Here is a 23,038-nt window from a genome sequence, read left to right on the forward strand (position 1 = left end):
TTTGCACCAACTGTGCAGTAATTCATTCCATTTTGGTCGCCTGAAATTAATAGAAACAGATTTTAAAATTAGGAGTTGTTTTTCCACTTACCCTAGTGGGATGGGGTAAGTGGAAAACCCATGTTTTCTTGACCTTCAATAGTGATGAGTAGTTACATATAACTAAAATCAATACGATAATTGCTCTGAGTATCTTTTGTGGAATAATTTCATTACCTTAACGGAATAGATCCTCAAGGAATTCTCGTAACAGCTAGGGATGGCTGGTTTTGCCTTCTCGAACACTAAGTGTACGTAAAGTCTATATGTTCTCCCCAAAGATGAACTTTTTAAAGGAAAAATGGGACCTTGTAATTATAAACTAATCAACTTATTTTAACGAATTGAGATGATGTCTGTATGTGCGTATTTGTATGTATGTGTGTGCGCAAAGCACGTACAAAATTATCAGCTATTCTTAAGCACTTGAGCTTAACCAATTTGTTCGCAAAAAAATTGCATTCAACGGCGAAACTTGTTATGAATAAAAATTAATGTGAATTATACAATATATTTACCTATCAGTGCTATTTTTAACTTTCTCATAATTTTTTTTTTTTCATATGTAAAACATGTGAAAGGCATCAATACTGATAGGTGGATTAATCAGGCATTTTCTCATTTATATGAGTCCAATCACCACTGGAATCACAATGATAACAAAGAAGGAACATATTAAGATGCACAGCTATCGAAATAAACCGTGGAGGGAAGAAACAAATTGCGTAATTAGAACATTATCCACTTCCCCCGCAGTGTTCGATACCTGGGGTAAGTGTAAAATCTTTGAATTATTTGCTTTCTTGGTACAAACCACTACCAATTGAATGGGATTAGTTTAATTGTATTATAATGGTAACCTGTGATATAAATTCACTTGAAAAAAGAACAATTGGTGCAAATAAGAATTGATTTTATGAATGCAAAAATCAACTTTTTGCGAAACCTAAAATAACAGTTCAAGCGTTAACCGTGTTAGTGTATGTATTATACAAATTTCAACAGAGTATTAGTGTGAGCATCAAAGTATATTCTTGCATAATGTTATGATGTTTTTACTGTACAGTATGTACAATTCAAATTTTTCGAGTCGACTTTTACACTTACCCCCTTTTTCCACTTCCCCCAGTGTACCTTATAATATTTTCGACTACCGGTGACCAACACTCTTAAATTATTTCACCGATATTGACTGTGAAAATCTCTGTTAAAGTTCTTAAGATGAATTATCGACTAAATTGACGTATGTTCACGGCATCTTCTTTGAGTGCTGACGTACTCGGCTGTGACGATCTTGGTCAAAGAATCAAAAATGCCGAGCTAGTAAGAGCGAACGAAAGGAAAATTAACTAAAATATTAAAAATCATCAAATTAAACGGAGAAAAGAAAACACGAGTCTTTCGGTTCCTCAAAGCTAAAAATATATTTAAATATCAAGATAAAACTTGTATTAAAAAACATAACTGCGGCTCCGTAACGCTTCACGTCAGATGAGCCTTTCAAATAAACGAACCATTGAAAAAAATAGAACCATACTTGGCATCCACAAACAAGTTTGACGGTTCGTGACATGGTAGAAGGAGAACGTGTTCGTCAGCAAACTGTTAGTTACGTTTATTTATATGAGTGGCATATTGCGTGGAAAAGAGAGAGGATTAAAAAAGCCTCACGATTTATTCGAAAAAAAAACTCAGTTTCACGTGACTTATTAACGGACGACCCCAAAGGGGTCACATTTGTAATTTGCCACCACTCCGTAACATTTTTGTATGGTAACCTATTTTTTGTAGTATGGAGAGTTACCAAATGACACACCCCGTTACACCCCCAATTTTGTTACGCTTTTCATGTACAAGCCCTAAATTTTTGTTACGCTATTCATGTACAAGCCCTAAATTACTTGAAAGAAACCATTGTGATACTGTATCAATAAACCGAAAGCATTTTATCCCTTATTAGAGAAGCACATTCAATTCGCGTAACGCGACACCATATTTTTGTACCTAGTGTAACTTCATGGAAAATGGTCCGATTTTGGATCTTAATACACGAAAAGAAAGCTCTTGACGAGTACTAAGAGAATCCGAAATATTACTTTTCCAATGTTTGTACCTTTTGTCTAGTATCAAGTATACGACTATTTTCGTAACGCGACACCATTTCAATGTCACTGTTTTTAAAGTACAAATATTTCATGTGAACTAAAATTTTCGAAGCAATACAATGTGCACACAACAAGATCATTTAAAACTGTATTTAATTACGTATTCATCAATACATTTTCACCCAAATAGGTGCGATAGAGCACATTTGTAAAAAAAATGATTAGGGAGTCTTTTTTTTAAACTAAAAGTCTGTTACTTTGATTGGCTATTAAACAATGTTCCGAAAACATTTTTTAGTGGAAGAAATGTTTTTCTTGTAATTCAATATGTGTGTTTTCCTGTCCTACAGATATTGGATCCTAATTTTTAGTTTGAAATTTTGGTCCCTTGGTGTAGAAGTGCGTGGATTGTGTCTAATAAACATTATTGCAAATTGTACTGTATGACATGCCTAATCCGGGTTACGTTGGAGGAATGCCTCCGAAAGTCCGAAAACATCAAGTTGTCAGTCGTCATCAGGCAGCAGTGGCGGTAAGGCGTGTACCCCAGAACGCCACAGTATGGGCTGCTAGTCCGACAACTAACGAGAGTTTGGTGGAGGGGCTGGGAATCGTAAGCATGACGACCATCCGCTTGTAAGCCGAACGTGTAGCCAACGACGGCACGGGACCCCCTATTGTCATGTTATATGTGTGAAATATAAGAGACTGCGACTGTCCATGGTTAGCTTTAAACTCCCATTCTCATTCAAAATTGAATATTTATGCACGTCACTTCCTGAAATTCACTTTAATAAAGATTAAAAAAAAAATCCTGAAATTGCCAGTGAGTGCCCGTGAGTAACCTTGAGTGCCCAAATCAGATTATGATTATTAGTGTTTGTGAGTTCCCATTCTCATGAGTGCCTACTTTTAGTAAATGTGTTCACATTTTAGTAAATGTGTGTGTGTGCGAGGCCTAGCCCTCGTATGTGGAAGACATCGTACTTCGACGACGAAGTGTTTAAGGAAGCGCTCCGCCGCGAGCACAATACTCTCGGTCTGAGCGGCGAGCAGCTGGTAACAGTACTCTCGCGTGCATGCGATGTCACCATGCCTAGGAAAGCCCACCCTAGGAATGGGAGGCCACCGGCTTACTGGTGGACTCAAGCAATTGCGAACCTGCGCCGCGCCTGCCTACGGGCAAGGAGGCGGATACAGAGAGCACGCACAGAAGAGGAGCGTGTTGCACGACGGTTGGCGTTCGTGGCTGCTAGAGCTGCTCTGAAGACTGAGATTAGATCAAGCAAAAAAGCCTGCTTCGAGGGCTTGTGTCAAAGTGCCAACGCGAATCCATGGGGTGACGCCTATAGGGTCGTAATGGCCAAGACATGTGGGGCGATGGCCCCTACAGAGCGGTCTCCAGAGATGCTGGAGAGGATCATCGCGGGGCTCTTCCCACGCCATGACCCAAGTCCCTGGCCTCACTTTGTGGAGCTGCCAGAGGCCAGGGTGGCCGACGAGGGAAGAGTAACTGTGGCGGAACTTGCAGGGATTGCACAGTCTCTTAGTGTATGTAAGGCGCCAGAACCGGATGGTATACCGAACCTGGCCATCAAAGCGGCCACTGCTGAGGCTCCCGAGATGTTCAGATCTGTCATGCAGAGATGCCTGGACGAGGGAGTCTTCCCTGAAGCATGGAAAAGGCAGAGCTTGATCCTATTGCCAAAGGCGGGAAAACCACCGGGGGATCCGTTGGCATATAGACTAATATGCCTGCTTGATACGGCGATGAAGGTGCTCGAGAAGATCATCCTCAACAGGTTGTTGATACGCACGGAGGGTGCGGATGGTCTATTGAGGGTTGAGTAAGTCGACCGTAGACACTATCTTGTCGGTTACCAAATTCGCTATCCAGCGTAAGAGGAGAAGAGATCGCTATTGGGCAGTAGTAACTCTCGACGTGAGGAATGCATTCAATAGTGCCAGTTGGGCAGCTATTGCGATGCGCTCCTGCGTCTTCTTGGAATTCCCGAGTACCTGTACAAGATTCTCGGAAGCTACTTCCAGAATCGAGTACTGGTATACGTCACGGAGGCGGGGCGAAAGTGCGTTGACATAACCTCAGGGGTTCCGCAAGGTTCCATACTGGGTCCGGTGTTATGGAACGTCATGTACGACGGTGTCTTGAGGTTGAAGTGCCCGGTGGGCGTGGTAATCGTCGGCTTCGCTGACGATATTACGCTGGAGGTCTACGGCGAATCGATCGAAGAGGTGGAGTTGACTGCAGCCCACTCGATCGCAATTGTGGAGGAGTGGATGAGTTCCAGGCAGTTAGAACTGGCTCACCACAAGACTGAGGTGGTTGTTGTTAGCAACCGAAAGTCGGAGCAGCAAGCGGTGATAAGGGCAGGCAACTGCACGATCACCTCTGAACGCTCAATCAAACTCTTGGGGGTAATAATCGACGATAAGCTCACCTTTGGTAGCCACGTCAATTACGCCTGCAAGCGTGCCTCCACAGCTATAGTGGCATTGTCCCGGATGATGTCCAATAGCTCTGCGGTTTATGCCAGCAAGCGCAAGCTTCTGGCTAGCGTTGCTCTGTTCATACTGAGGTATGGGGGGCCAGCTTGTGGCACGGCCCTGCGTATTAACTGCTACAGAACGAAGTTAGAAACTACGTATAGAATCATGTGCCTAAGAGTTGCGAGCGCGTACCGTACCGTGTCGCACGATGCACTTTGCGTCATCACCGGTATGATGCCTATTGACATCGTTATCAATAAAGACATAGAGTGCTGCGAAATGCGCGGCACGAGAGGCATACGTAGGACTGTCAGGTTGGTCTCAATGGTCAAATGGCAGCGTGCGACAGTTCCACTAAGGGTAAATGGACACATAGGTTGATACCGGAGATAGGTACGTGGGTCAAGAGGCACCACGGGGAAATAACTTTCCACCTGACCCAGGTCCTTACAAGCCATGGTTGATCCAGACAGTATCTAATCCGGTTCGGACACTCGGCCTCGCCTCGTGCGCAGGTTTAGAAGAAACGACGGACCACGCGTTGTTCGTGTGCCCACGTTTTCGCGCAATGCGTGGCCACATGCTTGCCACATGTGGTCTGGACACTACTCCGGACAACCTAGTTCGGAACATGTGTAAAGATGAAGTTGGCTGGAACGCCGATCGGCTATCGCCAAATCGTCTCGGAGCTACACATAAGGTGGCGCGTGGACTCGAGGAATGGCTAGTTCAGGCCCAAATAAGAGGGTTCGGAGTCGGCTTCATGGGTCATACCGGTGCCCTGCGGTCGAACTCGATCCTTTTATCGAACAAGTGGCCGCGCGAAGAACAACATGGTATCGTCGCTTTGGCAGCGTCGGTCAACCGGGCGGGTTCCGAGCCAGAGGACGGAAAGGGGTCCTCGTCAAGGCTGGGCCAGGCGTAGGCACTGCGTCGGAAAGTCCCTCTGTGTGTTGGCGAATTGGCCCTATCGCAGAGAGGTCAATTTGGGGTGCATGCGGCTTCATCATTCCTGATACCAGCCGTGCAGAGGGAAGCAGGCGCGAAGTCGACCCTTCCCACCTTCCGAGGACATGGGGCGTGGTAAGGCCACCTGGAAAGCCGGCAATGCGCTTTCACGATACCATGGTGTTCTTCTAAAAAAGCGAGTCACGATGTTCGATGCTGCAAGGACACGCAGCTAACCTCGAGGGTGCGTTGTGCACTGGCCCCCCTTTGAAGCATTACTTTCTGGTTGTACCGAAGGGACTATGGGCTTGGCGGCAATGGAAACGGTTTAGCGGGTCGGGGATGTGGTCCTGCCTCTCTCGTTTGCTATTGGAGGTGGTCCCTAACCACGCACTTCCTGAACAATCCAGAATGTCTGTTGAGCAGATTCCCCCCACACACACTTAGTATACGAGAAAGGTAAAAAGGTATTCATTGCGATGTAGTTTGTGGTAATAAACTTCGTTTGACAAATAATACGATTTAATTTAAGTTTGTTTGTTCCTTGGATTCCTTGTCAGTACTATGGTACATATCAGTTGAAATCGGATCGGATCTTCGGATCTCGATTGGTAAAGCGACGTACTTCAATTACACGTTGACTTCCAGGGAGCGATGTCAGTTCGTCGTCAGCAAGGTTCAATCCGTATTGACACGATACTACCGTGCGGGACCGAAATCCGTACAGCACCGAAATCCGTCCACCTCATGAGATATCAATAAATTAAAGGGGGTTAAAGGTAATTATTGTAAAAATAATTAATCTTATCCTGTTCAGATTATTGGCAGTAAGCTTTTAGGGGATAGAATAGGAAAGAAGGCTTTGAAATTAAAACAACCAAAAATCAAAAACAAATCTCCACCCACCAAACGCGGAGTTTGTGCGGCCATTTTGTTTTGGGGTAGAGCATAATTGCACCAAAAGTAACTGTGTTTTTATTGCTTATTGCGAATCATTACATAAGATCAGCGGAATACAAATCAAAGGGATTCCTTCTCAAGGTGTGTATCGAACTATTTACAGTGGTAGTTCGGTCAATCAGACTGTTTCAATTTAAATATTTATTTAACAAATAGCTGTACGGATTTTGATCCACCGTGGACGTGGATTATTTTATGATGTTTTTCGTAGTTTTTAATGAGTAAATGTGAAACAGTTCAAAAGCAGAAGCCTTCATGCTCCTGTGTCGATGACAAATGTTTTATTTACATTCGATTCCTATTTTCTAATGACTTTTTCATATACTAAGGTGCTTAAGTGTACGGATTTCGATGCCCCACGGTATACATTTCCTGATGTTTAGTGTTCCGTGGAACTCGATTCAAATCGCTGTGCAATCAATAAGCTGTTTTAAGGCGAGGAGTTTTTTGATTTGCCGCTTTTATCGAACTTTCAACACATACCGCGTTCCTCTAGCTTCTGATCTGGCATCTTCGATGGTACCTACTGGAGCTTCGATAGATTTTCGTATGAAGAACGAGTTGTCGGGTAGCGCGTTATTCTCTTTTGATGGTTTCATTTAGGAGTATCGATATCTCTCCATTAATTGGATCCATCCATTCAGGTTGTCTTCGACCAGCATAGCTTCCGTCAACCGTTACCGATGTTGTTTCCTTCCCATCGTTGCATGCTTTTCTTCGATGCCGGGAGGAAAGGGTTTCCCATTAACCAGCAGAGATGACCCTGAATTGGATCCTGAGGCCATCTCTATTCATCCGACTCTCAATATCGTGTAGTTGTAGCTTATGTCCAGTGGGATGATTCGAAAGAGAAGAGAGTAATGTGGATCTCACGCGCACAGGTCAATTGCTCACTATTGCCCACTAAACAATTAACACGGCTTGAATTGTTCTAGTTTACGTGTTAAAAATTAACTAATTCCTTCCCACCCAGGTATTACTGGGGATAGACAACGGTAATATTTAGTTACACCTTTGATACCTCAAATTGAGATAAACTACGTGTTGTTCGCTCCCTTACTTCAGCAAAGTGCGAAAAAAAACTACACTCAAATATGAATTTCCTTAACTTTAGATAGACGACTGATTCTTGCATGTTTTGCGTTCACAGAATATGCCTTAGGTCATCGAAGAAAACCCTGGAGTTAAGGTCTTTGGGTCTACAAGCGTAACCAAAGATAATACAATTTGCCGTCTATTTGTAAAATCCCTATTTTTTTTCGTCACAAGACAGTTAATTCCCACCAGACGACCTTTGCTTAAGACATCATTTTAACAAATGTTAAATTTGTGCGATAAGAATATTTACAATGTAGCAAATTCCATATATCGGAATATCTTGAGTACTCTAAAACAATGAATTTTAAATATACCACCAACCTAGCGGTCAAGTTCTAAGCTAACCAATGCCTCATGTCAAAACAAACGCCGTCCTTCATAACCTTTTTAAAAAGGTGCAGTTTAAAATGGGTAAGAGGGGGTCCCGTAGCGTAGTTGGCTACACGTTCGCCTTACAAGCGAATGGTCATGGGTTCGATTCCCAGCCCCTCCACCAAACCCTCGTCAGTCGCCGGATTCGCAGCCCATACGGTGGCGTTTGGAGTGCGCGCCTTACCGTCACGGCTGCCTGATGACGACTGACAAATTCTCGCGTGATTTTTGAAAACGTCGTAAGTCCAAATGAGAGACTCTCTTTCATTACGCTCTCTTTTGCTAATATCAAGGCTAATTTAAAATTTGTTGCAATATTTTCACATCAGCACACTAGACAAAGCTATTTTTTTCAGATCGGTACTGAAAAATCCAATGTAAATGTTAGTACGGCTTTGTAATAATCGAAAGAGAAAGTAAACAAAGAGAGCCTATCTTTTGGACGTTTTCAAAAATCACGCGAGAATTGTTCTTCTCGGAGGCATTCCTCCAACGTTACCCGAATAAATGGCAACCGAACAATGCAACGATCAATGGATACACGACATGGACAAACGGACAAAATGGACTCACGACGAGCTGGACTGGCACCGACAACAATAATGGTAATGGAAATCTAAAAATAGATTCTGTGTGGATTCTGTACAGCAGAATACCACAGTAGATCTCGGCACAGTAGCGGTTATGTAAAACAGTGTGCCTAACAAATAAATAAAGGAATAAAAAATGAGTAAGATTTTCAGATATAAATAAAGTAAGCATAAAAAATCACTGTTCTTGTACCCTTTTTCACGAAAACCCCTCCCCGCGGGGAGCCACCCACCTATAGTCAAATTTTGGTTGGTTTGGTTAAATTCCATTGCTATTAAAGGACAAGGTGGAAAAAATCGAGAAACGTGAAGAAGAAATTAATAAATAGAGATTTCGTTTTCATTTTTTTTCATATGCAAGTACACCATAAACGTAAGAAACGAAAATTTGAAAACATGATTTCTGAATTCTGATTGCCATCACCAAACCATTCCAACTAAAGCTCATAATTGTTATCCTTTTTACCTTCCACAGTTGTCTGCGACGAGGACACAACCCCGCACCCACTGGACGATCACCGACGCTACTCGCAACCGATCTCCTATCCAGGCGCAAACCAATTCGTGGGAATACACAAACAGTACGCGGCCGGTAAGGTGAAATCCACCGAGAGCCGCCAGAAACCTAAACCGAACATCAAACAGAAACAAAACTCCCGGCCCCAACTGCCCGCCGGAAAGCTTGTGCTAGCTCCCCGGCAGTACCACCCTCCGCCGTTTTCCTTCGGACAGGAAGTTCCGGATGTGCGGAGCCACCGCAAAGGGGTGCCGATCTACGTGCCACCGGGCTACGGAACCATCTACCATGGTCTGCATCGAGTGGCGGGAGGCGAGCGGACGGACATAGACTTCCGCCATTATGGGCACAATGGAGGGCTGGAGTACCCCGGGGACAGGATCTTCGTCCCGGATGGGGACCTGCTGGGCGAAGGGATGGCAGGCAATGGCGATACCTCGCCGGGTGTCGATAACTGCGACATCAAGTGCGAACCGAGGGAATTCATGTGCGAGAAGAGTTGCGCCTGTATCCACATGGATCTGCACTGTAACGGGCAGGCCGATTGCATCCTATCGGAAGACGAGCAGGACTGCGAAGCGATGCAGCAGGAGCTGTTCAAGCAGTTGAAGGATAGCTGCGAGGCTAGCGGAACGCACGTCATCTGCGCTACGACGCATACCTGCATTGCGAAGGCCTGGCTGTGCGACGGCGATGATGATTGCGGGGACTTTACGGATGAGACGCACTGCAAGGATAGTCGGCACGACTGCAGCCCGGGGAAGTTCATGTGTCAGAACGAGCTGTGCGTGCCGATGGAGTGGGTGTGCGATGGGGATGACGACTGCAACGATCAATCGGACGAGAGGAATTGCACCAGGCAGTGAGTATTTAAATTTTGTATTTTTTTAAATATATTTTTTCGTTTATACATAAATTGATAACTCCTCAAGGGGAAAAACAGCAAAACATCTATAGATGGAAGGTCAACAAAAGATTTGTATCTCGTGCTTCACTCGACCTGAAGAAATTCAACGCAGCCTATTCTTATTCATGCTAAGACTAGGCGCTGAAAGCACGAATCCTTTCTAGTGGAAAACAGCAACCGAGTTGCTTCTGATGCTGCGTGGGTGTGATAATAATAGACGGACAAAAAGTACAGAGGCCAGTGAATCACTGTTCGGTATCCAACTGCTATGTATAGCGCTCCGAAGCATCCTCTTTACGAACAGTGCAAGTAAAGGAGAAATTTCTTCATTTCAATGCTTGGTATTTGTACCAACGCCAATACAACGGCAAATGCAATGATCCGGAAGGGCAAAGTTGATTCTCGATGTGTTTGGGTATAGAGACGCGAACTGTTCTCACTTACTCTGGTCCCAAATGTTCGGAGAGTTTGCTGCAGTTGCCTCACTATGTGGACACTTGCTGCGTAGGTGGTATGCCTTTGACACATTCATGACTTGAAAGGCGAAGTTAATTTGCAATTAAGTCGGCTTTTAACACGATAAGTCTTAATTTTACCAACCATGATTATAGCAAAAGTCGATTCACACCTGAAAAGTTTGTTTTACAAGAATTTGTAACAAAAATATCAAAATCCTTTCATAAATAAAACTGAGATGAAAAGCTCCACCACACCCGACCCATGATTTGGGTACCATATTGCAAAACTTAATTTCAGAGCTTGATATAAAGCTCGCAAATTTGGTTTTCCTTCTCACACACGCTAATGTTTATGTACACAACCACTTGAGCCATATGCAACTTGCATGCAAGTTACGAGAGAGAAAAAGCTCGCTCCTCCGTTTACTTTCTCGGGTTATGCACGCTAATACTATTTGGCACTCAAATGCGTGCGTTTAACAAGAATCAGTTTTCGCCGTATGATGACAAGACAACTTTATTCGATTTATGGAGCACCATTCAAAGTATAGGCGAGATGTGGCATTTTAGATTGTTTTATGTCCTTAAAAAAAGTTTCTCTTCACTTTCTAAAAATGAAAGCAATGTTTCAAATAGTTCTACTTACATGGAAATAAATATTGTCGCTTACCCCTGCGTTGTGGTTCATTTTCTTGGTATTATCCAACGGAATTTCGATGCCTTCAGACGAGAACGGCCAGTGGTGCATCAATTCATTAATCAGGTCTCAATCGAAATACTTCTTGGCATGCAATTATGTTGTTATCTAGGCCACAATTTATCACAAGGCACTCGGTGGGGAGAAATTAATAGCAAGTGCTTCAGCCCAGATCTTCTACTGCTTCTAACACGCCACAGAACTTCGCACAACAATTCAATAATAGTGTAGCTTGATTTTATATTCATTAAATTAATTTATTGAAAAGCGGCGACTTCACTAACTTGTAATTTAATACTTTCACCTTTACTTTCCTTTATAGGTACATGGAAAACTAATCTATTTGGAAGAGGTGCTTTCTTACTTGGTGTCTGCGAACCTGATGTACTTCCGTTCAGTTACGTATTGCTAGGTTAGATGCGGATGGTGTCCGCTTGGCACTGGCTGGGCAACTGGAACCGGAACTGGTCAGAAGATCTACACCAGAGAAGTTGTGGAACTCTTGCCGAGCAAAACATTACACAAAACCATGTGTATGAGCGAGCAGGTGAGGAGTTCGTGAACAAAAACGCAGAGTTTAACGTAAGACTTATATACATAGCATAGATAGAGTGAGTTTAAGAGTGATTCTATGAGAGGTTGGTAGTGCAGTTAAGGTGAACGTGAATGCAACAACACTGTCGTAGAAACAACAATATTATTGATAAGGTTGAAAATGTTAATTTTTAGTGAGATTTGTGTACATATATTATTATACTAAAAAAGATTGAAAAGAAACAGTCATTGAAGCCGCGGGCTGACGCTGAACATAAGTTGGTTATTCAGTGATAAAATTTTCAACAATTCGAAGATTTCAAGAGACTTTTTAGATCAGTGTGGTGGCAGGAAGTTGAGTTTAAAAATAAAAGAAAATCAGTCAAAAAAAAGCAAAACAAACAAAACTAAGTAACCGGATGGCGAAGCTTTTAGTCTAGTCTAGTGGAGGGAGGAGCATCCGAGCACAAATGAAAGCGAAAAGTCGCCGTCCGGTTCGTCCTTTCCGCGAACGTTTGGGTCGACGCACCGGAAGGGCCAGTGAGAACCACGGTGGACGCAGTGGCCCCGAAGCTAAAACCAGTTCCCCTAGTGGCCGTATCACACCTAGAGATAGATCAGAGGATGTGCTGCACCTTCTCGATGATTGTGAACATGGAAGGTAAGTAGATTTGACGTTCTTAAGAATGACCTTTTCTTACGAGTTTGACGATGAAAGCTAACTCAAGTGGCGCTATTTTTGAATTCTATTGATGCCAACCATATTGAAAGCAATTTAAGAGAATTTTTCGTCTCCCAAGAGTTGCCGTTAGACGATTTTGTTGGGCTCAGTAAAGCCAACTATCTTGGACTTCTTTATAGCATTGCCAACTTGTTGCGGCCAAATTCTGTCAGGTGCCAATGCAGGTGGCGCCGACGTAGTTCAGAGTGATGACATTTAAAAATAATTGACGAGTTTTGATTTGTCGAACAAATCTTGTTCGAATAGATTTTAAGTGAATGAAAAACGTTATCTAATCATCCTCAAACGTACCGTCGAATCAACGAAAGATTTAACACTCACTTCCTACCCTCTATACAATAAAAACGTTAGCAAATGCAATGTGATTATCAATAATAATGATTTCAAAACAATGAGACTCATATTTGAAACATCTTGCAACGACAGCATTTATAGCAAAACTGCAACAACAACAAAAAAAAAACGCATCGATTATTTGAGACGAAAATACACAGAAAGTGAACAAGCTTCTAAATGGGAAAAGCATTCTATTACGCTTTTTTTACAGTTTATGTTTGAGTCACCATCGCACAACTACTCGTCTTCGAGCGCTCTATAAACCTCAACGGTTTTAAAACGACTTTGACAGGCTTGCTGCTGGCGACGCATTGTCATCATAAACAAAGGGACACTGAATCGAATGTGCACATTAGAATCGACGCTTGTTGTCGATGAAATTATAAACAGAATGACGCACAAGCTATCCCTAGAGAATTGAACGAAGCATCGGAACTGTGCGATATGGACTAAAAATGACGACGAACTAGAAAAAGGAGCACATGCATTCTCACATTTTAGCCTATGTTATGTTGACATGAATTATGTTAAATTGAAACGAATAATCGAAAATTGAAAGGAAATATACTAAAATGAAACACAATAAAGACTGGTACGGTTCCTCCTCAATAAACAAGAATATGAGTAACACCTATGATATAAATTCTTCTAATACATAGCTCATAAGTACTAAGAGTCTTATAACTTAGTACGTACGCAAACAAACAAAACAGAGCTTTACAATTCGCGGAGAAAAGTACGCTTAGAATGACGCATCATCGAAGAATAATAATCATAATCCGTAGATAAACCGCATCAGGCGACCTCCGTTCCTTTCGAATCGATTTTCGATCGATGATCGAGTATTCCAATACGACGAGAAAACATAAACAAAGTCGGGAAAGCTGGTTCAACAGTCGAATCAATGCAGTGCGGAGAAAAAATGGAGAGAAGCAAAATCGAATCAAAAACACGCGAAACCACAACACTGGGTCCGACATAAACGAAAATGGTATGGTGAGTTCGTTCTATAAATTGTGGCGATTTCCACGCCACACAGTCTCCATATGATAATCGTTCAGAATTTCGTCTGCAATTTGATACGATTTACTATTGGAATTCGGTTTTAACTGGTCCACGAATTCGTTGAAAAAAATCGTCCTGAATCTGATTTTGTCTGGGATCCATTCTTGCTACCGTTTGAAATATGATTCCAATTTCGTCTGAAATTCGATCCTAGATTTGCTATCATTTCGTTTCGACTTAGAACGTCTGAAATTCGTTCCAAAATTCGTCCAAAATCTGGTTCAGATTTTTTATGGCATACAGCCGTCAGGCATCCTGATCCGAATTTCGTCTGAAATCTTGTCCTTAATTGATCAAAATTCCATTTGGACTCAAGTCGTCTGGAATTCGTTTCAAAACTCATCAAAATCTGATCCAGATTTTTATGGGATACAGTCGTCGAGTCTGATCCGAATTTCGACTGAAATGTAGCCTGAATTGATCAAAATTTCGTTTGGAGTTATTTCGTCTGGAACTCGTTCCAAAATTCGTCCAAATCTGGTTCAATTTTTTTATGACATGCAGCTGTCCAGAATCTGATCCGAATTTTGTCTGAAATCTGATTCTGAATTGATCAAAATTTCGATGGCGAGTCAGTTCGTCTGGAATTCGTTTCAAAATTAGTCCAAAATCTGGTTCCGATTTATTATGGCATACAGCCGTCAGGCATCCTGATCCGAATTTCGTCTGAAACCGTGTCCTGAATTGATCAAAATTTTGTTTGGAGTCAATTCGTCTGGAATTCGTTCCAATATTCGTCCAAAATTTGGTTCAGATTTTTTATGGGATGCATTCGTCGGGAATCTGATCCGAATTTCGTCTGAAATGTTGTCCTGAATTGATTAAAATTTTGTTTGGAGTCAGTTCGTCTGGAATTCGTTCCACAATTCGTCCAAAATCTGGTTCAGATTTCTTTTATGGGATGCAGCCGTCAAGAATCTGGTCCAAATTTAGGCTGAAATCATGTCATGAATTGATCAAAATTTCGTTTGAAGTCAGGTCGCCTGGGATTCGTTCCAAAATTCGTCAAAAATCTGGTTCAGATTTTTTATGGTAAAAAGTGGTCGGGAATCGTGTCCTGAATTGATAAAAATTTTGTTTGGAGTCAATTCGTCTGGAATTCGTTCCAATAATTCTCCAAAATTTGGTTCATATTTTTTATTGGATGCATTCGTCGGGGATCTAAACCGAATTTCGTCTGAAATATTGTCCTAAATTGATTAAAATTTTGTTTGGAGTCAGTTCGTCTGGTATTCGTTCCACAATTCGTTTCAAATATGGTTCAGATTTTTTTATGGGATGCAGCCGTCAGGAATCTGGTCCAAATTTCGGCTGAAATCATGTCATGAATTGATCAAAATTCCGTTTGGAGTCAGGTCGTCTGGAATTCGTTCCAAAATTCGTCAAAAATCTGGTTCAGATTTTTTATGGTAAAAAGTGGACGGGAATCTGATCCGAATTTCGTCTGAAATCTTGTCCTGAATTAATCAAAACTCCATTTGGAGTCAGGTTGTCTGAAATTTGTTTCAAAATTCGTCCAAAATCTGGTTCCGATTTTTTATGGCATACAGCCGTCAGGCATCCTGATCCGAATTTCGTCTGAAACCGTGTCCTGAATTGATCAAAATTTTGTTTGGAGTCAATTCGTCTGTAATTCGTTCTAATAATTCCCCAAAATTTGGTTCAGATTTTTATGGGATGCATTCGTCGGGAATCTGATCCGAATTTCGTCTGAAATGTTGGCCTGGATTGGCATTCGTCGAGAATCTGAATTTCGTCTGAAACATTGTCCTGAATTGATTAAACTTTTGTTTGGAGTCAGTTCGTCTGGTATTAGTTCCTCAATTCGTCCAAAATCTGATTCAGATTTTTTTCTATGGGATAGCCGTCAGAATCTGGTCCAAATTTCGTCTGAAATCATGTCATGAATTGATCAAAATTCCGTTTGGAGTCAGCTCGTGTAGAATTTGTTCCAAAATTCGTCAAAAATCTGGTTCAGATTTTTTATGGTAAAAAGTGGTCGGGAATCTGACACGAATTTCGTCTGAAATCTTGTCCTGAATTGATCAAAACTCCATTTGGGGTTAGGTCGTCTGGAATTTGTTTCAAAATTCGACCAAAATCTGGTTCCGATTTTTATGGCATATAGCCGTCAGGCATCCTGATCCGAATTTCGTCTGAAACCGTGAATTGATCAAGATTTTGTTTGGAGTCAATTCGTCTGGAATTCGTTCCAATATTCGTCAAAAATTTGGTTCAGATTTTTTATGGGATACAGCCGTCGAGAATCTGATCCGAATTTCGTCTGAAATCTTGTCCTGAATTAGTCAAAATTTCGTTTGGTCAATTCGTTTGGAATTCGTTTCAAAATTCTTCCTAAATCTGGTTCAGATTTTTTACGGGATGCAGCCATCAGGAATCTGATCTAAATTTCGTCTGAAATCTTGGCCTTAATTGATTAAAATGTGGTTTGAAATCAGGTCAATTTAAATTCGTTCCAAATATTCGTCCAAAATTTGGTTTAGATTTCGGTTTGGTTTAGCAGTCATCGAGTCTGATTCGAATTTCATCTGAAATCGTGTCTTGAATTGATAAAAATATCGTTTGGAGTCAGTTCGTCTGGAATTCGTTCCTAAATTCGTCTAAAATCTGTTCAGATTTTTATGCGTCTGATCGTCCGAGTCTAGACGAATGTCGTCTGAAATCTTGTCCTGAATTGATCAAAATTCTGTTTGGAGTCAGATCGTCTGGAATTCGTTCCAAATTTTTTCCAAAATCTGGTTCAGATGTTTTATGGGATGCAGCCGTCGGGAATCTGATCCGAATTTCGTCTGAAATCGTGTCCTGATTTGATCAAAATTTCGTTTCGAGTCAGTTTGTTCCAAAATTCGTTCAAAATCTGGTTCAGATTTTTTATGGGATGCATTCGTCGGGAATCGGCTGAGATCTTGGCTAGATTGATCAAAATTCCGTTGAGTCAGGTCGTCTGGAATTCATTCAAAATTCGTTCAAAATCTGTTCAGATTTTTATGGGCCAAGTGGTCGGAATCTGATCCGAATTTCATCTGAAATCTTGTCCTGAATTGATCAATATTTCGCTTGGAGTCAGTTCGCTTGGAATTTGTTCCAAAATTCGTCCAAAATCAGGTTCAGATTTTTATGGCAAGCAAGTGGTCAGAGATCTGATCTGAATTTCGTCTGAAATCTTGTTCTGAGTTGATCAAAATTTCGCTTGAGTCAGTTCGTTTGGAATTTGTTCCAAATTCGTCCAAAATCTGTTCAGATTTTTATAGGATGCACCGTCAAGTCTGATCTGAATTTCGTCTGAAATCTTGTCCTGATTTGATAAAACTTTCATTTGGAGTCAGTTCGTCTGGAATTCGTTTCAAAATTCGTCCTAAATCTGGTTCAGATTTTTTATGCATCGATCGTTGGGAATCTGATCCGAATTTCGTCTGAAATCTTGTCCTGAATTGATAAAAATTTCGTTTAGGTCAGTTCGTCTGGAATTGGTTCCAAAATTCATCAAAATCTGTTTCAGATTTTTTTGATCATTCGGAATCTGATCGAATTTTATCTGAACTTGTCCTGAATTGATCAAAATTCTGTTTGGAGACAGTTCGTCTGGAATTGGTTCCGAAATTCGTCCAAAATCTGGTTCAGATTTTTTATGGCATACAGTCGTCGGGAGTCTGATCCGAATTTTATCTGAAATCTTGGCTTGAATTGATAAAAAATTCGTTTGGAGTCAGTTCGTCTAGAATTCGTTCCAAAATTCGTTCAAAATCTGGTTCAGATTTTTTATGGCATGCAGTCGTCGGGAAACTGATCCAAATTTCATCTGAAATCTTGTCCTGAATTGATCAACATTTCGTTTGGAGTCAGATCGTCTGGAATTCGTTCCAAAATTCTTCCAAAATCTAGTTCAGATTTTTTATGGGATGCAGCCGTCGAGAGTCATTTCGTCTGGAATTTGTTCCAAAATTCATCCGGAATCTGATCCGAATTTTGTCTGAAATCTGATTCTGAATTGATAAAAGTTCCGTTTTGAGTCAGTTCGTCTGAAATTCGTTCCAAAATTCGTCCAAAATCTCGTTCAGATTTTTTATGGCAGGCAGCCGTCCGGAATCTGATCCGAATTTCGTCTGAAATCTTGTCCTGAATTGATAAAGGTTCCGTTTTGAGTCAGTTCGTCTGGAATTCATTCCAAAATTCGTCCAAAATCTGGTCCAGATTTTTTATGGCATGCAATCTTCAGGAATCTGATCCGAATTTCATCTGAAACCTTGTCCTGAATTGATCAAAATTCCGTTTGGAGTCAGTTCGTCTAGAATTTGTTCCAAAATTCGTTCAAAATCTGGTTCAGATTTTCTATTGGAAGTGGTCGGGAATCTGATCCGAATTTCATCTGAACTCTTGCCCTGAATCGATCAAAATTTCGTTTCGAGTCAGTTCGTTCCAAAATTCGTCCAAAATCTGGTTCAGATTTTTTATGGGATGCATTCGTCGAGAATCGGATCCAAATTTCGCTTGAGATCTTGTCCTGAATTTATCAAAATTCCGTTTGGAGTCAGGTCGTCTTGAATGCATTCCAAAATTCGTCTGAAATCTTGCCCTGAATTGATCAAAATTACGTTTGGAGTCAGTTCGTCTTGAATTCGTTTCCAATTTCGTCCAAAATCTGGTTCAGATTTTTTATGGTATGCAGCCGTCGGTAATCTGATCCGAATTTCATCTGAAATCTGGTCCCGAATTGATCAAAATTTCGTTTGAGTCAGTTCGTTTGGAATTTGTTCAAATTCGTCCAAAATCTGTTCAGATTTTTATAGGATGCACCGTCGGAATCTGATTCAATTTCGTCTGAAATCTTGTCCTGAATTGATAAAAATTTCATTTTGAGTCAGTTCGTCTGGAATTCGTTCCAAAATTCGTCCAAAATCTGGTTCAGATTTTTTATGGCATGCAGTCGTCGGGAATCTGATCCGAATTTCGTCTGAAATCCTGTCCTGAATTGATAAAAATTTCGTTTGGAGTCAGTTCGTTTGGAATTGGTTCCAAAATTCATCCAAAATCTGGTTTAGATTTTTTATGGCATGCAGTCGCCAGGAATCTGATCCGAATTTCATCTGAAATCTTGTCCTGAATTGATCAAAATTCTGCTTAGAGTCAGTTCGTCTATAATTTTCCAAAATTGGTCCAAAATCTGGTTCAGATTTTCAATGGCATGCAGTCATCATATGAAATCTTGGCCTGAATTGATAAAAATTTCGTTTGGAGTCAGTTCGTCTGGAATTGGTTCCAAAATTCGTCAAAATCTGGTTCCGATTTTTTATGGCATGCAGTCGTCGGGAGTCTGATCCGAATTTCATCTGAAATCTTGGTCTGAATTGATCGAAATTCCGTTTGGTCAGCTTCCTGAATTTGTTTCACAATTCGTCCTAAATCTGATTCAGATTTTTTATGGGATGCAGCCGTAAGGAATCTGATCTGAATTTCGCCTGAAAGCTGATTCTGAATTAATCAAAATTTCGTTTGGTGTCAGATCGTTTGGAATTCGTTCCAAAATTCTTTCCAAATCTGATCAAGATTTTATCCGGAATCCACCGCCAATCCGATCTGAATTTAATTGCGACGAAATTGCAATTGCGACGAAACAAATTAACAATAATAAGCATGGAACGAACTCACCTTTTATACAAACAGTTTGAAACGTTTTTATTTTCTAAAAAATAAAATAAATTAAACAATTTCGAATAGTCGATTACTTCGCCGATTTCCATCGCATTTTCCGCACTGTTTGAACGTCCATCAGAATCCCCATCATCATGTGAAAGCGAAAGATTTCAGCAGGAACACCGGAAGACCCCTCGGGTAGGCCTTCATTTCGCGATTCCTCCAGACCGACACCATCTGGTGGTCAAATGTTTCTGTGCCTTTGACGATGATAAATTGAGGTCCTCTTTGCTAGTTACTTATTTACTAAGCTGATAGTCAATTGGTCAGTTGTAGAATCTAATTTGGCGTAGGCTAAGCAAGAAGAAATACACAAATATTATATTAGTCGTAGGTATTTTACACCCATTTATACTCGTGTTAATTGAAAATGTAGTCTTAGAACTGACAAGTATCGATGTAAATATTAGAACGCAAAGGTCTCGTACATATGCAAACAATTTGAAATCCGTGCTTCCACGTAGTTGAACTAGGACGACACATATCCCTTATTTTGTTTCGCTGACAAAGTCGCGATAAAATATTGCAATAACAGAACTGTTCGAACTGCCGAAACCCATCTCAATAAGACGTAGCGTCAATCGTTTTAAACTAAATATCGAGTGTTTCAAACATATCATTTTACGCGAGACAAAGCACAAGACACAACGTACAAGAATAGCTTAGAAAACTCAAACGGAAATAACACAAACACACATCTCAACTCTGTGAATATGCAAAACTGTGTTATATCCCTCTTTGGAACCAAGAAAACAACGAACAATAATCAACAATGAAAGCCGCAATTAAATCAGACAATAGTGTTACGCCTTCACCTTTGATTTTGACACAAACTCATTTCAACTCATCCATCGTTCCATCCCGTAGAGTCAAATTTTAATAGTTTTTATTTTACAAACCGCCACCAGTTAAGCAAGAAATTCTATTCTATACAATCTGCCAATGTGCCAATGTCAAAGAAAACAAATCCCAGTAATTCGAAATAATTCGTATGTATACAATTTCAACAAAAAAAAAAGAAAAAAGAAGTGTATGACAATATTGATGCACGGTTGAAGCTACAATGAATTCTGTTGAACCATTTCGAACGATTTTGTTCAGCAATATTTATTGTCAATTACTTCGTGCATCAGCTTAATAATTTGTATTCTAATGTTTGTTAGCCGTGAAGCAACATCTAACTATGTACTACCTAATTGACTACCTAAGTAAGTAACAAGTTGTCGATAACGAGCGAAGACTACAAATGTAATCCAACTGATGGTGTTTATTTTAGACTTTATAAATTTTATAAATATATTTTTACAAAACAAAACAAACCCAGAGTGTTCAACGTTCAGTGCTGTAGATGAGCAATATCACCCGTCCCCATCGGTTGTGGAAGTTCTCCTGTCATAACCAACGATCGACCTTGGTCCCCATACCTCCGTTGGAAGTCAATTGAAAAGTGAGTCGAACTTTTCATCGTTGTAGTAGTCCATAAGCTACCATGCTTCGCCATCGATTAGTTCCGTGAAAACAAATTGCGTGCAAGTTTTTACTCAACAAAGCTCATCGCGTGCAATTGACATGAGTTGTGTGTGTGATTGCACGCGGTAAGCTAGTGGTGAAAGCTTGCATGCACATCGTTGCGAATCTGTAGGATGGAGACGCTGGTGGTTTACCATTCACAGGCGACGTCTGTAAGCAGTTGAATATGATGCCTTTCTTGCCCGTTCTCATGTCTGCATCACGCCTGTTCGTAATGGAGGCAGTATTATCAGAGAATGCTTGTCATTGTTACTCTCTCATAACCGATCGATCTTTGAATGGATCAGTGCTAAAATCGTTTTTAGAACGTCATTTTTCTTTTTATCTCGTTCATATGGAATTTACAATCTTTTTCATAGTGTGTTCATTCCGGCCAGACTATGGACCTCAGATGTGCTTGTACTGAGTACGATGTTTTGAACCCGTTGTAGTTGATGGGATTTGGCGCAGTTCTCCCCGACGGGCATGCCTCATTCGATCATAGGGAGGGTGATTTGCTTGTAGCCTTCAAGCATAGACAATGACGGCCAACGAATAATCAAGGGGCACAGTACCGTATGCGTGATAATGTTTGCACCATAGGACAACGTCAAAATTTAAAAAAATCTCAGAAATTTTGGTACACGTTTTTATACTCGTCAGCCACGTCTTTTACTGGGAGAGAGCTAATATACCTGTCGGTTCTAGAATTTGAAACAGGATCGACAGTAAACATGCTCTCGTCAGTCACAGATTACTTTTTGCGCTTGAGGAAGTTTAAAATTTTCTGCATCGTTCGACTCGGCTCCCGGATACGTTGGTAATCATGTGAGTTTTTTTCGAGCCCTTGACTTCGCCCGCAATCTTTCTTCACGATCATCCGTACCGTAAAGTCCTGATTCTGTGTTCCTTCGCCATTTCATCATTTAACACGGTTCGTCCGAATCTTTCTTTTGATCTGCAATAACCCTCGGACCCAGGCAGGCTCGACGACCTTGGACACCTTCGCAGACAGTTGTCCTTTCTTTCTCGTCTGAAACTCTTCTCACGTCCACAGGACACTCCTACGGCGATCAAATGTCTTTTTGCGAACAAATGTCTTTTTGCGTGGAACAAATCACGAATGAGCTGCCACTGCCACTTCGCCATGGTGTACCTGTCATCCTGTCAAACCAAGTAAATCGTTTTCTTTTATACACACACTAATATATGAGCCACAGCTGCATATGAAAAATCAAGATATTACATACAAAGTCAAATGGGAAGCTTATTTCGATGATGGTGCAAACATTATCCGCATACGTAGCTTTAGGAATACGTTACAATGGCCATCGTTTTGTTATCCTGTTGCTGCTGCAAATAAGCTTGCTGTCGAGGTTTAAAAGTAGCCTGAATGGTCCATTTCACTGTCGTGCTATAGAGGTGGTTTACAATCCTCAGCCGGAACCTGGATCTTCACCGCGTAGATACAGATCTTCCAGCTGAGTGAGGAACTCTGTCAGGACATCCATGCCTCGTCGAAGTTAAGCCATCAGCGCTCTGATCACTCTACCTTTGAAAACGAGAGAGGTGTCATCTGCGAAAAAAGACAGAATGTGGCCTGGAGGTTTTGGCATGTCGAAGGTGAAAAAATTGAACAGTAGGGGCCCGAGGATACTGAATAGGGGGACATCTGCTGCGATGTTATACCCACCTGAACTCGCACCACTGATTGAGACGCGGAATGTCCTCGCCGACAGGTAGTTGTTGATGGATTTCACCAGGTAGCAGGGAAGTTTGTAGCGATGTACTTTGTACACCAGGCCATCATGTCATACATAGTCGAATGCTTTCTCGCTATCGAGTAAAGCCATGGCGGAGGTTTTTGAGACAAACTTGTTCCATCGGAGGACGTTGGTGGTGGTTAATTCCTTGAACTTATGCCTACCTCCGTTCTGCTCA

At 41.3% G+C, this 23,038-nt stretch overlaps 2 protein-coding genes across 5 annotated transcripts in view; one reads left to right on the forward strand and one right to left on the reverse strand.

Moving 5' to 3' along the window:
• The window catches only part of LOC134207731 (gamma-aminobutyric acid receptor subunit alpha-6), a 642,164-nt gene that overhangs the window by 473,870 nt on the left and 145,256 nt on the right, over nt 1–23,038 (reverse strand). The gene's annotated exons all lie outside the window — the stretch shown is intronic.
• Nucleotides 1–23,038, forward strand: part of LOC134207729 (low-density lipoprotein receptor-related protein 4) — a 374,845-nt gene that overhangs the window by 131,997 nt on the left and 219,810 nt on the right. For all 3 annotated transcript variants that reach the window (XR_009978414.1, XM_062683578.1, XM_062683577.1), the window contains exon 3: nt 9,096–9,999. Coding sequence is in view for 2 of the 3 variants with exons in the window: in XM_062683578.1 (XP_062539562.1) it covers nt 9,096–9,999 (904 nt within the window). In the remaining variant the exon portion in view is untranslated. The remainder of the gene's footprint in view (nt 1–9,095; nt 10,000–23,038) is intronic.

Source organism: Armigeres subalbatus, chromosome 1, assembly GCF_024139115.2.
Source record: "Armigeres subalbatus isolate Guangzhou_Male chromosome 1, GZ_Asu_2, whole genome shotgun sequence".
Lineage (NCBI taxonomy): Eukaryota > Metazoa > Arthropoda > Insecta > Diptera > Culicidae > Armigeres > Armigeres subalbatus.